The 15,864-nt window shown below is 40.1% G+C and overlaps 1 protein-coding gene across 2 annotated transcripts in view; it reads right to left on the bottom strand.

Moving 5' to 3' along the window:
• Nucleotides 1–15,864, bottom strand: part of LOC127437228 (anoctamin-3-like) — a 181,882-nt gene that overhangs the window by 23,103 nt on the left and 142,915 nt on the right. For both annotated transcript variants that reach the window (XM_051692036.1, XM_051692037.1), the window contains 5 exons: nt 14,132–14,296; nt 13,431–13,467; nt 13,158–13,269; nt 9,132–9,189; nt 8,807–8,904 (listed from right to left, as the gene is read on the bottom strand). In XM_051692036.1, coding sequence (XP_051547996.1) covers nt 8,807–8,904; nt 9,132–9,189; nt 13,158–13,269; nt 13,431–13,467; nt 14,132–14,296 — 470 coding nt within the window. The remainder of the gene's footprint in view (nt 1–8,806; nt 8,905–9,131; nt 9,190–13,157; nt 13,270–13,430; nt 13,468–14,131; nt 14,297–15,864) is intronic.

Here is a 15,864-nt window from a genome sequence, read left to right as displayed (position 1 = left end):
ATAAAGTGACGGCCCCAAAGCCGATTTCGCGATCATGGGAGAGGAAGCAGCTGTTAGTTTATCACTCAGACAGAGAAGCGGTGGACGGCTCGTAAAACATCCTGCAGTCTTTGATTCTTTAATGGATAAACTCAGTTTGCCGGTCTCATCCGCGATGGTGGAAATGCACAACAGTCCAATGTGGTTGGACCACAATACAGCAAATCAAATTCGTGATAATTAATACCCTGAGTATTATAATGAGCGGACATGGCGGTCCGTAAACTGTACAAGCAATAACCTTGGTACACAAGAATAACACACTATAATATTCTATCTCTGCCCAGAAGTAAACCTCTTACTTGAATCGCATGAGGATGCAGAATGTGTGTTCATCCGTCCTTTAACTCAGACTCGGTTCCTCGAGGCTCGGGTGATGACAGGAGGCCATTTCCTCGCTCTGTCAGCGGGCGGTACGGCTTCTGATTCTCTGTGGGCTGGCGGAGAAATCAGTGACGTTGACTTGATTGAAGAGGGAAGAGAAATCTTTTCTCTTCACTTCTGCAGGCAAAACGGATGAAGATGCAGATTGCTCGGTGGTCTCCTTCGGATCCCTTAGAGTGTTCGGTGGAACACAGAGTAATCTCAGCTCGTCCAGCGAGATGGAGATTGTATGGCCACAGTTTCAAGTCGGATGTTACTTCCTTGTGCCACGAGGCTGCACCTGAGAGCAGCGATGAGCTGCGTCTACACACGGCGAGCAAAGTTGCTGGAAGCAAATCCCGGAAGCATTTCAGAGGTATTTCTACTCATGATGATGTCATGGTTGAGGGACTTTCTGTTGTGTGCCTCATCCAATAGGAGTTGAGAGTTCGATCCTTTAGTGAGCAAGGCTTCATGGGATTTGTAGTCTGTTTTGGACTCCCTTTGTTTGATTTTGTCATGGTTTTTATCAGTAAGATTTATGACATGTGGGGGCCTGAGTTAGGTTTTATGACTGTGTTAGGCATGCCTTTGTCTTCTATCTGAATACATGAGGCCCAACACACTTCTGGTTAAAAAATGGAGATTGTCACATTTGTGGATATGTAGCTAATGGGGAAACCATATATTATATGCAGACTATATGCAATTTGGAACAACGACATCTATGTTTGTGTTCTCTGGAATAGACAGTCCCCCCCCCCAACAAAATTCAGGCGAGTGGGTTCCGATGTTCCACACACTCTGATTACGTCATCATAGGATTATCGCTTGGCATATCGCCTTTTCCAACAACTTAACACGTATAGGCCTAACTTTGTTCCTTCATGTTGTACCGAAGAGCAATCTGAGCACCAAACACCCTCAGATGGTGAGTAAACCCAGGGAGTTTTTCCTTTGGGAAAACCTGTACTATCAAAATAGACCCCAGAACTTCAGGGATCTTTTGACTAGAGCTCATGATAAATATCATTAATATGCATATAACTTATTATGTGAATATCCCATCCCAAAATATTAATGTTCTTAAATTCTTAGTTTTATACAATATTTCCAAGTTTTAAAGGTTAAGTAAAATGAATACATTTGAGATTTCTCCTCCAATGCATTGATATTCACATTAACAGATTATATTTTGCTCCTGTTACAAGGAAAATCTATTCTTGTAAACCTGTGCATATTGCTAGTTGTTTTCATTGAGCCTAATTTGGGGGGGCGGGGGTATGGGTGTTCGCAAGAGAAGGTGTCATCCAGGAGTCCCCTGGAAAAAAGGTTGGGAACCACTGACATAGATAATGAAAATGACACATTGGGATTCACATTTATCGATATTCTCAACTCTCCTGGAGTCAGACAAAATGTGACAGGACCAACTCATCACCATGATCATATGCTAGATTTAATTCTGTCATATGGAGTTGATGTTGATACTATAGAAATTCTGCCACAGAGTGATTACATCTCAGATCATTACCTCCTCTCTTGTATGCTGCGATTAGCTAGTTTCACTCAAGTTACACCACGTTATCATTCATGTAGAACTATTCTTTCGACCACTAAAGATAGCTTCACTAATAATCTTACTGATTTGTCTCAAATACTCAGTATGCCAAAAAGTCTAGAAGAACTTGATGTAATCACAGAAAATATAAATACAGTCTTCTTTTGCACTCTTGATAGTGTCACGCCCCTTCGAGTAAAGAAAATTAAAGAAAAAGCCTCACACCATGGTACAATGATCACATTCATGCTCTCAAGAGAGAAGCTCTGAAAATGGAGTGCAAGTGGAAGAATACAAAATTAGAGGTATTTCACAGTGCATGGAAGGATAGTGTCTGTAGCTACAGACAGGCACTAAAAACTACCAGCATATTTTAGCAAACTCATAGAAAATAACCACAACAATCCTAGGTGTTTATTCAGTACTGTGGCTAAATTGGTTAGGAATAAAGCCTTGACTGAATCTGATATTCCGTTGCAGCACAATAGTAATAACTTCATGAATTTCGTTACTGATTAAATTGAAATCATCAGAAATAAAACTGGAATTATGTAATTGTTTTTAACAGCACCTCAGAAAACAGCATCTCATAATTTTCCTCAGCTTCAATCCTTTGCTGTCATAGGTCATGGAGAGCTAACAAAACTTATTGAAAAATCAAAAGCAGCAACATGTATGTTAGATCCAATACCAACTAAGCTCTTAAAAGAGGTATTCCCTGTAATCTCAGAACCTCTTCTTAATATTATTAACTCCTCACTGTCCTCAGGACAGTGTCCCAAGAAACTTTTAAATGGCAGTCATCAAACCGCTTATTAAGAAGCCACAGCTTAATCCTGGAAAATTGGCTAATTATAGACTGATTTCAAATCTCCCATTTATGTTGAAAATACTAGAAAAGGTAGTGTCCTCCCAACTATGTTCATTTCTACAGAGAAATGGTATATACGAACAATTTCAGTCAGGATTTAGGTCCCATCACAGTACAGAAACTGTACTTATCAGAGTTATAAATGACTTGCTCTTGTCATCTGATCACAACGGCATTTCTCTTCTAGTTCTTTTAGATCTTAGTGCTGCCTTCGAAACCATAGATCACAAAATTCTGTTGGATAGGCTTGAAAATTATGTTGGAACTTGCATTAGCATGGTTTAGGTCCTATTTAGCAGAGCACTACCACTTTGTCTGTGTAAACGAGGAATTGTCAAATCAAACAAAAGTTAACTATGAAGTGCCACAGGGATCAGTTTTAGGGCCTCTGCTTTACCCTGGGAGATATTATCAGGAACTGGTACTAATTATTGGACCAAAAACCTCTAAAAGTAAGCTGCTAAAATATAATTTGACTCTCAATGGATGTACTGTTACATCATCTTCTACAATGAAGAACTTGGGTGTTTTATTTGATACCAATCTGTCCTTTGAAAATAAAATGTCCAATGTTGGTAGAACAGCATTCTTCCACCTCAGAAATATTGCTATCTTATGACACATGCACTCTGTTGCTGATGCTGAAAAACTAATTTATGCATTCATGACCTCAATACTAGATTATTGTAATGCATTACTGGGAGGATGTCCTGCAAGTTCAATAAATAAACTTCAATTAGTTCAAAATGCAGCAGTCAGAGTGCTGACTAGAACCAAGAAATATGAACATATTAGCCCCATTTTATCATCATTACATTGGCTAAAATTCTGTTAACTATGTACAAAGCTTTGAATGGTCTAGCTCCGCAGTACTTAAGTGACCTTCTATCACACTATATTCCATCACATTCATTACGATCACAAAATTCTGGCCTGTTAATTGTACATCAAAAGGAGGTAGATCCTTTTCTTATTTGGCTCCTAGACTATGGAACAGTTTTCCTAACACTGTTCGGGACTCAGACACACTCTCTCAGTTTAAGTATAGACTAAAGACTCATCTATTCAGCCAGGCGTACACCTAATTTATCCATCAACTCATAATTAGGCTGCTTTAGTTAGGTCTGCCAGATCCGGAAACACTTCTCAAAATCTATAACTCTGCAATTAATTTAATGGCATCTACGCTAATATTATTCTTTTTGTTTCCATGTCTCAACCTCGGGATTCATATCTCGAGGTTACCAAAGCCGGCCGGATCCAAGTCCGTTCCTTCTTGGTGTCGGACTCCACTGCTAGGTGTCTGTGGAGGTGGGGGTGTGATCGAGTGCCAATCTGTGGAAAGTGAGGTCCGGGAATGCTGAGTGGTTAAGGATTTACACCTGTGCTAACACTTGTTTTGTATTCCCACTGAGCTGTGAGTCGAAGATAAAAGGGGAGGAGACGGCGGCAGATGAGAGAGAGATCCCCATCAGACAGATGGATGGCCTGGTCAGACTCTTGGTTCAAAAATTTGTACATGAAGACATGTGAAATTGGGATAGGTGGCTAGAACCCCTGTTATTTGCAGTATGAGAGGTCCCACAAGCCTCCACGGGGTATTCCCCTTTTGAATTACTTTATACCGCAAGCCTCGGGGTATCCTAGATGTTCTGAGGGAAAATTGGGAGGAAGGACCTCCAGAGAGTAAGAATGAAATTCAATATATGCTGGACCTGAGAGCAAAACTCCACACATTGGGGCAACTAACTCAGTGGGGCCCAGTAACGGCAGTCCCGGCTGTATGACAGAGGCACTCAGCCATGAGAATTCTCACATGTAGATAAGGTCCTCGTGTTATTACACACATCGAGCTCTAAATTATTAGCCAAGTGTCAATGGCCCTTTGAGGTCACACAGCGAGTTGGGGATGTCAACTATGAGGAAAGATGAATGGATAGAGGCAGAGCATGGCAAATTTACCATCTGAATCTCTTAAAAACTGTGGAGAAAGGTGGTACCCATGCCTTTGGCAATGGTCATCCCTGAGAGGGTGGAGTTAGGACTGGAGGTGGAATCAAAAACCGCTCATTAAACCACCTCGGTGCCCTGTGAAGACCACCTCTTGCCATCCCAAATCAATGAGGTTTCCAGGTTGCAAAAGGAGTTTTCCAATGTGTTTTCACATCTACCTGGTCGTACGAAGCTCATAGAACACCACATTGAGATGACTCCAGGAGTGGTGGTACTTTCCCACCCCTATCGGTTACCAGAACACAAGAAAAAAGTTGTCTGGGAAGAACTCATGGCCATGCTCGATATTGGGTAATCGAGGAGTTCCACAGTGATTGGGCCAGCCCAGTGATTTTGGTACCTGAGGCCGACAGGTTGGTCTGGTTTTGTGTGGACTATAGAAAAGTTAACGAGGTGTCTAAATTCGACATGTACCCCGTGCCTCGCATTGAAGAATTGCTCGATTGGTTAGGCGTGGGTCATTTTTATTTGACACTAGATTTAACGAAGGGATATTGGCAGATCCTCTTGACACCCATGTCCCGAGAAAAAAGGCTTTATCCACTCCATTTGGGTTACAACAATTCGTTACCCTTCTGTTCAGTTTGTTTGGGGCCCCGGCTACATTTCAGCGACTCATGGACAAAATTCTCTGCCCGCATGCTACATATGTCACTGCCTACCTAGATGATATTATAATTTATAGCAATGACTGGCAGAGGCATATACAGCAACTGAGGGCCGTCCTAAGATCACTGAGACGGGCGGGACTCACAGCGTATCCGAGGAAGTGTGAAATTGGATGGGTGGAAGTATGGTATCTGGATTTCCACTTGAGTCATTGACAAGACAGCAGCTATTGCAGCTTGTCCAAGACCCAAGACCAAAAAGGAGGTGAGACAGTTCCTGGGGCTGGCTGGCTATTATTGTAGGTTTGTACCTAACTATTCAGATGTCACCAGCCCGCTGACTGATCTCACTAAAAAGGGAACACCAGACCCGGTCCAGTGGACGAAGCTGTGCCAACAGGGGGTTACATAAGTGAAAGCTGCACTCTGTAGCGGACCACTCTAGTATTCCTCTGACTTCTCTGCCCCTTTTTTGTTAGAGACGGATGTGTCAGACAGGAGGAGGGGGAGGAGCACCCTGTACTGTACATTAGTCGGAAACTCTCGATGCGTGAGACGAAGTACAGCACGATAGAGAAAGAGTGCCTGGCCATCAAATGGGTGGTCCACACCCTCTGGTACTACTTGCTTGGGAGGGCCTTCACCCTCTGTTCAGATCACGCCCCACTCCAATGGCTCCACCGCATAAAGGATGCTAATGCACGGATCACTCATTGGTATCTGGCACTTCAGCCCTTTAAATTCGATGTGGTCCACAGGCTGGGGGCACAGATGGCTGTGGCCAATTTTCTCTCTCGGAATGGAGGGGAGTTTGTAGCAGGCCAGATGGTTGCCTGACCTGAGTCGGGCGGTGGGGGTATGTGGAGGAGGGGGAGTGATTGAGCACCGATCTGTGGAAAGTGAGGTCCAGGAAAGCTGAGTGGTTAAGGATTTACACCTGTGCTAATACCAGTTTTGTATTCCCAGTGAGTCAGTCACCTTCGGCTTGCTCACTGGGGTTCTAAATACAATTATTATTTACATATTTACTCAATTATTCATTTTTATACACTATTTACAATCGTATATTAATAAAAATACACAATGATGACTCGAAGACTTTATAGATATTACGGTTTCATTTTCTGTTAAAGCATGATTTTCTGTAAAGCTGCTTTGAAATGATGTGTGTTGTGAAAAGCACTATACAATAAAAATGACTTGACTTGTAATTTTGGGTCTGGGACAAGGCTAAAACAGTCAAATATATACATAAAAGGTGTTTGAAAAGTATCAAAAATAATTATTAAAGGTCTGGTAAAAATGTTCCAATTTGATTTTAATGAGACCTTTATATAACAAATAGAAAAAATGTTGAAATCTCTTAGTTTTAATAAAAATCAACCCATGGTGCATGCAATTATAGCCTTAGGCCTTAGCCTTCTACAAAATTCTGTCAGGGTTCTGCCCTTAGATTTGTCTTCCTGACTTTTGTGGCAGAGCCCTGACACTCTTGTCTTGTTAGTCTCTGTCTTGTGTCTGGATTCAGCCACTACAGTTGGTTTGGTTTTATTTACTTGATGGCTGAGTCCAGGCACTTGAGTTCTGTCTCATGTGATGTGATTTCATGTTTTGTCTGGTCTGTGTTTTGTGTGGAGAATTTATGGCTTGCCTTTTGGTTTTGTCATGTGTTCTCTTGCGTTGTTGTTGCCTAGCATGAGTGCATGTTGTTCTTGTGTCACTCTGGCAGCATGCACTCATGTCTATTGTTTTTGTAAGTGTTAGCATGAGTGCATGTTGCTCTCATGTCATTCTAGCAGCATGCACTCATGTCTATTGTTTGTGTCTGTCATTTGTGTGAGTGAGTGCGTGGATTTGTTTTGGGTTCTCATTGCCATGCACTCCTCTGTCTTGAGTGATACCCTGCCCCCTCGTTTGCCCTGTTATCTTGTTAATAGTTCCACCTGCCTCCCTAGTTACCCTCCTCGTTTTCTCCCTTATTTATTCTCCCTTTATGCTCTGTCTTTTGCCAGTTCCTTGTGGGATGTTGCTTATGTCCCCTGTTAGGTCTCTGTCAGTCATGTTCCCTGTTTGGTGTGGATTCTTATTGGTTCCTTGCTCCAGCCCGTCATCGTTGTGTTGCCCTGGATTGTGTTTTTTTCCCCTTCAGAGTAGTTTTTGTTTGTTTTTTGTTGTATTTTGGAAGTAATAAAAGCCAATTCCGCTACTCTGCATTTGAGTCCTGCCATTTCCTCTACTAAACCTGACAAACACAGTCTGTATAGAGTCTAAATTAATTGCAGAAGTTTAAAAGTGCATTTTATGGATGTTGTCTTGGACTTGCACTGATGCCAAGGGGAGTGGATGAAGCATCATTCAAATGCAAAATCTTTCAGTTACCAAAGCTATTGTAGAAATTCACTATTCACAGTCAGTCATGATCAATTGAATCCAACAGTGAAAGTGTTTAACAACAGGGTGGTTACTAAGATTAAGATTCAGTAGTATTCTGCTGGTCATGTGATCCTAACATGAGGGGACCCTATGTAGCTCACCATGTAGAATAAAACCTGCTTTTATAAGGTTACTGATATGACTGGAGTCTTCATTTTATGCGAGTGCTCAAGATTACCATTAATTTCTTAAGGAGTACAACTTTTTAATGTTGAAAAAAATAAATAAATCACTGAATGCACCTTTACTAAATAGAGTTAGAGATTTACAGCAAACCCTATCCAGAATGTTTGAGTGATATACAGTAGTGCCTTGCAAACAAAGCATAATTGTAATCAATAAATAATGTTTCAGTAAGCTTTCATGTTATGCTAATGACTGACAGAGGACATTGATGATAATCTAAACTAATGTCCCTCATCATGCTTTCTTTAAAGTACACTCTGTAGCCGTGGCTCTTTCTGATGATGCATTCTCTTTTCCCTATACTGCAGGGTTGGCAAAATCACTCAGCCGTGAGTGCAGTGAACAGGAACTGAGAACAAACTCTCTCTTCCTGTGTGCCAGTGCAGCTAACACCCTCTGCTTCTGTTCGCATGAACCTTAATAACTGAGTAACAAATCCCCCTGTGCTCTAACATTCAGTAACATATGTCTCTGTTAATCTGGTATACGATTTAAAGAAAACATGCAATTCATGATACATATAATGTAATATAATGTACACAGGTAGTTGATGCATAACGTCCATGGACTTATTCTAATTACTAATTATTATTATAATAATTATTATAATTATTTTCTAATTATTATTTTAGGTGTATAAAATATATATGAATTTATAAGGGAATTCAGTTTCACAGGACTGTTTATAGACTAGGGACAGAGCTACATGTTCTGCAAGGATCTAATACTCACGGGTAGCCCAGCTCCATGAAGTTATTCCAGATCTGTTTCAACACCATGATCACTCCCATTTGTAGGCACAAGTCGATTAGACAACCACTGGGATGACACTGAGAAAGAAAAATCAGCATAAGCATCTCTGCTGGTAATTATCATGACAGTTGCTCTTTCATTCCCTGAGACGCCCATACAGACTAGTTGTGAAAACAGCACAGCACAAGTGTTATGAGCAACTGCAATTTTTGTTGATGCAATTAGTAGGGAGTCTGCACTGAATAATGACCACTTTATTGAAAGGAAAAGTGTGAGAGGAGTCATTACATCTCATCTAACCCACCTCCTCCATTCTCCATCGGTTAAACAGCTTATTATAGTCGCCTGGCCTGCCAGCAAACCTGCGAACACACACAAACACAATACACACACAACACAATAATACATACGATATTAGCTTGGAAATTCAATTAGACACACTATCATGGGGGAGGGTGTTTGTGCTTGTATGTGCGTTACCGCCAATGGTGGACAAATCAAGCTCCTGTATGTGTTAGTCAAATAAGGAAAAATAACAGATCTCAAGTGGAATAGTCAGGGCAAATGTAGGCAGCAAAAGCTAGCTAACAGACTATTGAATACGGAAATTATGTAGTTGAAAAACAAACAGCAAATGTACAGTGGGGTTCAAAAGTCTGTTTGTGCAAATGCTTCATTTTGTTAATGTTACGCTTTTTTCAATACTAATTATATTCAATCTAAAATCATTTGGGTGAAAAGTTGAATTGAAAAATTAACATGAAATTGAGAATTTCTTAGTATTTGGTAAGTATTTGATAACTGGATAAAAAGACAAAGGTATAAGACTGTTTACTTAAAGGATTAGTTCACCCAAAAATAAAAATTCTCTCATCATTTACTCACCCTCATGCCATCCCAGATGTGTATGAATTTCTTTCTTCTTCAGAACACAAATGAAGAGTTTCAGAAGAATATCTCAGCTCTGTAGGTCCATAAAATGCAAGTGAATGAGTGCCAAATTTTTGAAGCTCCAAAAAACACCTATAGCCATCATAAATGTAATCCATACTGTACGACTCCAGTGGATTAATTAATGTCTTCTGAAGCGAAACACTATGTGTGTGTAAGAAATAGATCAATATTTAAAACTTTTTTTTTTTACAAAAAATTCATGAGGTTTGGCAAGTTCACGAAGTAACTGACATGTGAAAAAAAAAAAAAAAATAGAGGCACAAAGGAGCATAGAGAATCATACATAGATGCCTCATTCGGCTGGTTTGAAAATGTCATTTGCGGCGCCATATTGGAATGGTCAACAGGGAAAGCTGTTTGAATTGGCTTGAATGCAAGTATGTGAGTGGGGGAGATGCCTTAGACCAAGCTCCTTGCTCAGACTGCTGCAAAACTCCTTTTGTGTCAAAAAAAGTACCACAGTCCATAGAAACAGCTGCTAATAAGGGATCTACGTATGAATATCTATGCAGAGCAGACTTTCGCACTTATGTCACGCGAGAGGCAGTTTGAACTCCACCCTCCTCAACGAGCTGGCCGGAAGCGAACATTTTTATTTAAAAAAGGTTTAAATATTTATCTATTACTTACAAACACCTAGCATTTTGCTTCAGAAGACATTAATTAGATCACTGGATTATGGATCATATGGATTATTTTTATGATTGCTATATGTACTTTTTGGAGGTTCAAAAAGTTGGCACCCATTTTTTTGCATTTTATGGACCAACAGCTGAAATATTCATTCGTGCTCTGCTGAAGAAATAAAGTCATACACACCTTGGATGGCATGAGGGTAAGTAAATGATGATAGAATTTTCATTTTTTGGGTAAACTATTAATGTCTATCATGAGGAAATGAACTACAATCCCATGTACAGTGCATCCGGAAAGTATTCACAGCGCTTCACTTTTTCCACATTTTGTTATGTTACAGCCTTATTCCAAAATGGATTAAATTCATTATTTTCCTCAAAATTCTACAAACAATACCCCATAATGACAACGTGAAAGAAGTTTGTTTGAAATCTTTGCAAATTTATAAAAAAAAAAAAAAAAAAAAAAAAAAAAAAAAAAATCACATGTACATAAGTATTCACAGCCTTTGCCATGACACTCAAAATTGAGCTCAGGTGCATCCTGTTTCCACTGATCATCCTTGAGCTGTTTCTATAACTTGATTGGAGTCCACCTGTGGTAAATTCAGTTGATTGGACATGATTTGGAAAGGCACACACCTGTCTATATAAGGTCCCACAGTTAACAGTGCATGTCAGAGCACAAACCAAGCCATGAAGTCCAAGGAATTGTCTGTAGACCTCCGAGACAGGATTGTATCGAGGTACAGATCTGGGGAAGGGTACAGAAAAATGTCTGCAGCATTGAAGGTCCCAATGAGCACAGTGGCCTCCATCATCCGTAAATGGGAGAAGTTTGGAACCACCAGGACTCTTCCTAGAGCTGGCTGCCTGGCCAAACTGAGCGATCAGGGGAGAAGGGCCTTAGTCAGGGAGGTGACCAAGAACCCGATGGTCACTGTGACAGAGCTCCAGCATTTCTCTGTGGAGAGAGGAGAACCTTCCAGAAGAACAACCATCTCTGCAGCACTCCACCAATCAGGCCTGTATGGTAGAGTGGCCAGACGGAAGCCACTCCTCAGTAAAAGGCACATGACAGCCCGCCTGGAGTTTGCCAAAAGGCACCTGAAGGACTCTCAGACCATGAGAAACAAAGATTGAACTCTTTGGCCTAAATGGCAAGCGTCATGTCTGGAGGAAACCAGGCACCGCTCATCACCTGGCCAATACCATCCCTACAGTGAAGCATGGTGGTGGCGGCATCATGCTGTAGGGATGTTTTTCAGTGGCAGGAACTGGGAGACTAGTCAGGATCGAGGGAAAGATGAATGCAGCAATGTACAGAGACATCCTTGATGAAAACCTATTCCAGAGCGCTCTGGACCTCAGACTGGGGCGAAGGTTCATCTTCCAACAGGACAACAACCCTAAGCACACAGCCAAGATAACAAAGGAGTGGCTCCGGGACAACTCTGTGAATGTCCTTGAGTGGCCCAGCCAGAGCCCAGATATGACCCCGATTGAACATCTCTGGAGAGATCTGAAAATGGCTGTGCACCGACGCTCCCCATCCAACCTAATGGAGCTTGAGAGGTCCTGCAAAGAAGAATGGGAGAAACTGCCCAAAAATATGTGTGCCAAGCTTGTAGCATCATACTCAAAAAGACTTGAGGCTGTAATTGGTGCCAAAGGTGCTTCAACAAAGTATTGAGCAAAGGCTGTGAATACTTATGTACATGGGATTTTTTTTTTCTTTTTTTCTTCCGTTTTTTATTTTTAATAAATTTGCAAAGATTTCAAACAAACTTCTTTCATGTTGTCATTATGGGGTATTGTTTGTAGAATTTTGAGTAAAATAATGAATTTAATCCATTTTGGAAAAAGGCTGTAACATAACAAAATGTGGAAAAAATGAAGCGCTGTGAATACTTTCCGGATGCACTGTACCATTGCAAGTGATGTAATCATATTAAAAATAATGGAAAAATATGAAACTATCGATATAAAGTTGTTCATTATAAACATTTTATTTTTATAGCAAAATATTCAGATACACAAATATATAAATAGTTTGAGAGCATAGTGAGATCAACTCGATTGCGTCATTCACAGTGTGTCATGGGAGTGGACAATCACTGCAGAGCTCTTTTGGCGTGCTTTGTTTGCTGCTGTTCTCTGATTGGTGGATGTTTTTCTTCAGGATCATAGGTAGTGTGGTTGTTCACCAGGAATCCTACTATTAAACAAGTTTTTTTTAACATTGAAGTTGAAATAATACATACTGATGTCCTTGACAGAAGCATTTACCATTGATTAACAACCTTGGAGCTCACGGTAGGTCTGTCTATAAAGGTTTATAAGTTATTGGTAAAAATCAATATGCCTATGGAGAAAATTTATATTTACTTTCAGAACTTGACTGTAAAGCTCTATAGCACGATGTAAATGGGGTGGGCAACTAACACTGAGTTTTTGAAGAAAGAGCAATATACAGTATAATGAGCCTAAATTATATAGAAAGGTGTGTTTGAACAGAAAGCAATAACTTTGAAATACTCAAGACTCAGTGCTATTTCAGTTCTGATTGCACCTTCTTAAATTACGTTGCGGGTAGTTAGTGAAAAAGAGCAGGTTTCTGCAAAGGAATATCATGCGCAAAAGTGGGGCAACTGTTTTGTACATTCGCCCCTCTAACTTTTGAACCCTTCTGAAAGGGAGCCCACTCATTCAGAGATTTGAAAGTTGCTCTGAGTGCTCACCTTCCTAAGAAAAACGCTATGTAGAAGGTAGAGCTGTTGAGATTTACAAACTGGAAAAGGAACATCTTGAGGGCAAAGCTGTTTTCCCACTCCGACTCTGTCCGTGGGTGTTCTAAACCACAAGAAAGAAAACCTTCAATGTTAGGATGGCTCTTCTATGATCTATAACGCTGAGTCATACCGCCATTCAGGATTTTGAAAAGTTTCTCACCGCTTGAAGGCTAGAGTTTCTCACCCTTAATCAATAGTCACATTGACTGAATCGATACTTACCCAGGTTTGTAAGTAGGTAGGACACTTTCTCATAGACCTGTTGGGAAAAATATAATGCACTAAGTACCACTACAGAGAAGGTTGTGAAAATTAACTGAATTATTTTGTTTTACTGACTACGCCACAAAAAATGTGTTAAATTGCCGTGAAAAACAGGCACTCCGTAATTAACTTATAAGCACAAATGAATTTTTTGTTGTACATTTAGCTTGGATATTTTTGAGTATACTGTTTTCATAAGCATTTCTTATAGTATACATCCAAAGAATCTAGTGGATATTTTTGCCTTAAATTTCACAGCAAAAAATATTTTAAATAGAAACAATGCATTTTGAATATCCTATTTACATACATCAAAGGGTGAAAATTTACCTCCTGAGAAAAGTGTTTATTTAAATTAGATACATTTTCTGTCTTTGTTTGAAGAAAAAAAATGTGCTGTTTACTTATATTTACGTATATTTTTTCTGTTGCATATATTTCTTTGTTTTTGACTTTGTACTTGAATAATGACTTAAAAAAATAAGCAATATTGATTTAATTCAGAGATACTTAAAGGCAACACATTTTATTGGTTAATAATTATATTAATATTAATATTATTCAAAAATGGTGTCATGAAAATTCATTGGCATTGATACAGAGTAATATTTATATTTATGGTGTGAAGAGGCTTTTGGGACTGGAGAAAAGACACTAACCACATTAAGAGACATTATGATCATAAAGTTGATGCAGACTCCAGTTCCTGAGGTGGCAAACTGCCAGTTCTTCTTCACAAACTCCCACTGGAATGAGGCGAACTTCTCCATGGCGATGAGTCGGAACACCACCACAGCAAACACAGCAGTCAGGACCAGAGAGATCTGGAACAAAGATGTAAAGAGATGCTGTCAAACTGTAATAACAGGAATATAACATCAAATTGATGGAAATATTTATTATGATTAGTTTTGAATGTTCAGGAATTTTCCTCTACAGAAGATCGCACAGTCTTATAATAGCCAATAAAAATACAAAAACAGAGCAAAAGCACTGCTTTTGTGCACAAAGACCACAGAGGGAGACAGGTGAGGGCTTTCATACTAGCAAGTTTAGTCCGAAAAGAGCATGTTTCGCATAAAAAGTAGGTAATGTGAAAGTTGTTTAGTGGACCACGGAGCGGACCGTGGCACCGAAAACCGAGACTACCTGTAGGAGTTGGTCTGAGTTTGATTGAAATGGAACTGTGGCACGGTTCGCATGAGTGAGAAAGATGGCGCTGTGCATGCGGCGACTCGCAGCTACCTAAGTGTCGGTTCGTTTTTACGTTTGTTTGTCTCGCTTTCTGTTTTCAGCATAAGTTTAAAGAGAGTGTGAAATATCCTGTGGAATGTTGCTATACTGAACTTCCTATACTGGATGTTCAGCCTCACATAAACATTTTAGACAAAACTCATCCCACAGAACCCGGAAAAGGGGACGTAATGGAGGTGTGCATCAGAAACAAAAAAATCTCTGCCTCTCTCGAATTCCCTTGCCTACAATTATTTGTCAAAAGTACAATCCCTTCAAAAAACAAATAAACAGACGAGCTTCAAGCCACAGTGCAATATCAGCATGATTTCAGAAATGTTTTTATGGCGCTTACAGAAACTTGGATTTCCAACAGCGATATGGATTTGAGTTTATGACTTGATGATTTTGGAGCACCCATTCCTGTGGACCGTGATGCGAGCATAACCGGGAAAATGCAGGGAGGTGGGGAATGTATTTACATCAAGGAGAACAGGTCTAGATCTGTCACTGTTAAGGAGAATGTGTACACGAAAGACACTGAACTGTTATCTGTATCGCTAAGGCCTCAGCACTTGCCTCAGGAGTTTCCTCAGTTATACTTAACTGCTGTTTATATTCATCCCCGAGTGAACGATGTAAATGCGGCAAGGGTGCCTAGAATGCACTGACTGGAGTGATTTTATCGACTCCTGTTCAGACACTGATGAAGTAACAAATGTTATAAGCAGCTATGTCACTTTTTGTGAGGATATGATAATCCCTGTTAAATTCTTTAGGAAATTTCCAAATAGTAAACCATGGGTTATGTAAGATTGTCACAATAATTATCTGCATCACTTCCGGGAAAGTCAAAGAACTCTGCGAGAACCAACGTCATAAAACTCTCACACAGAGGAGCATCTCCACCTGAGAAAACACACCCTACTGATTGGGGACCATAAAACGCAAATCACACTCACATCTGCTCTCTCTCTCTCTCTCTCTCTCTCTCACCTCAGGTCACTTTAAGGACACTAAAAACTAAGTTATGACTTATCCTGTTCTGTAATGTAAAAGGTTTTTTGATCATACATGTTTGGTATCATTCAAGAGGTCTCAGTGCGACTGGTAAAACGGTCTCATTCCCTTTAAGCAAATAAAATACAGTATTCTATCC

This window comes from Myxocyprinus asiaticus, chromosome 48 (genome assembly GCF_019703515.2).
Source record: "Myxocyprinus asiaticus isolate MX2 ecotype Aquarium Trade chromosome 48, UBuf_Myxa_2, whole genome shotgun sequence".
NCBI lineage: Eukaryota > Metazoa > Chordata > Actinopteri > Cypriniformes > Catostomidae > Myxocyprinus > Myxocyprinus asiaticus.
Note: the sequence above shows the minus strand (reverse complement) of the source record. Positions and strands in the feature narration are given on the sequence as shown.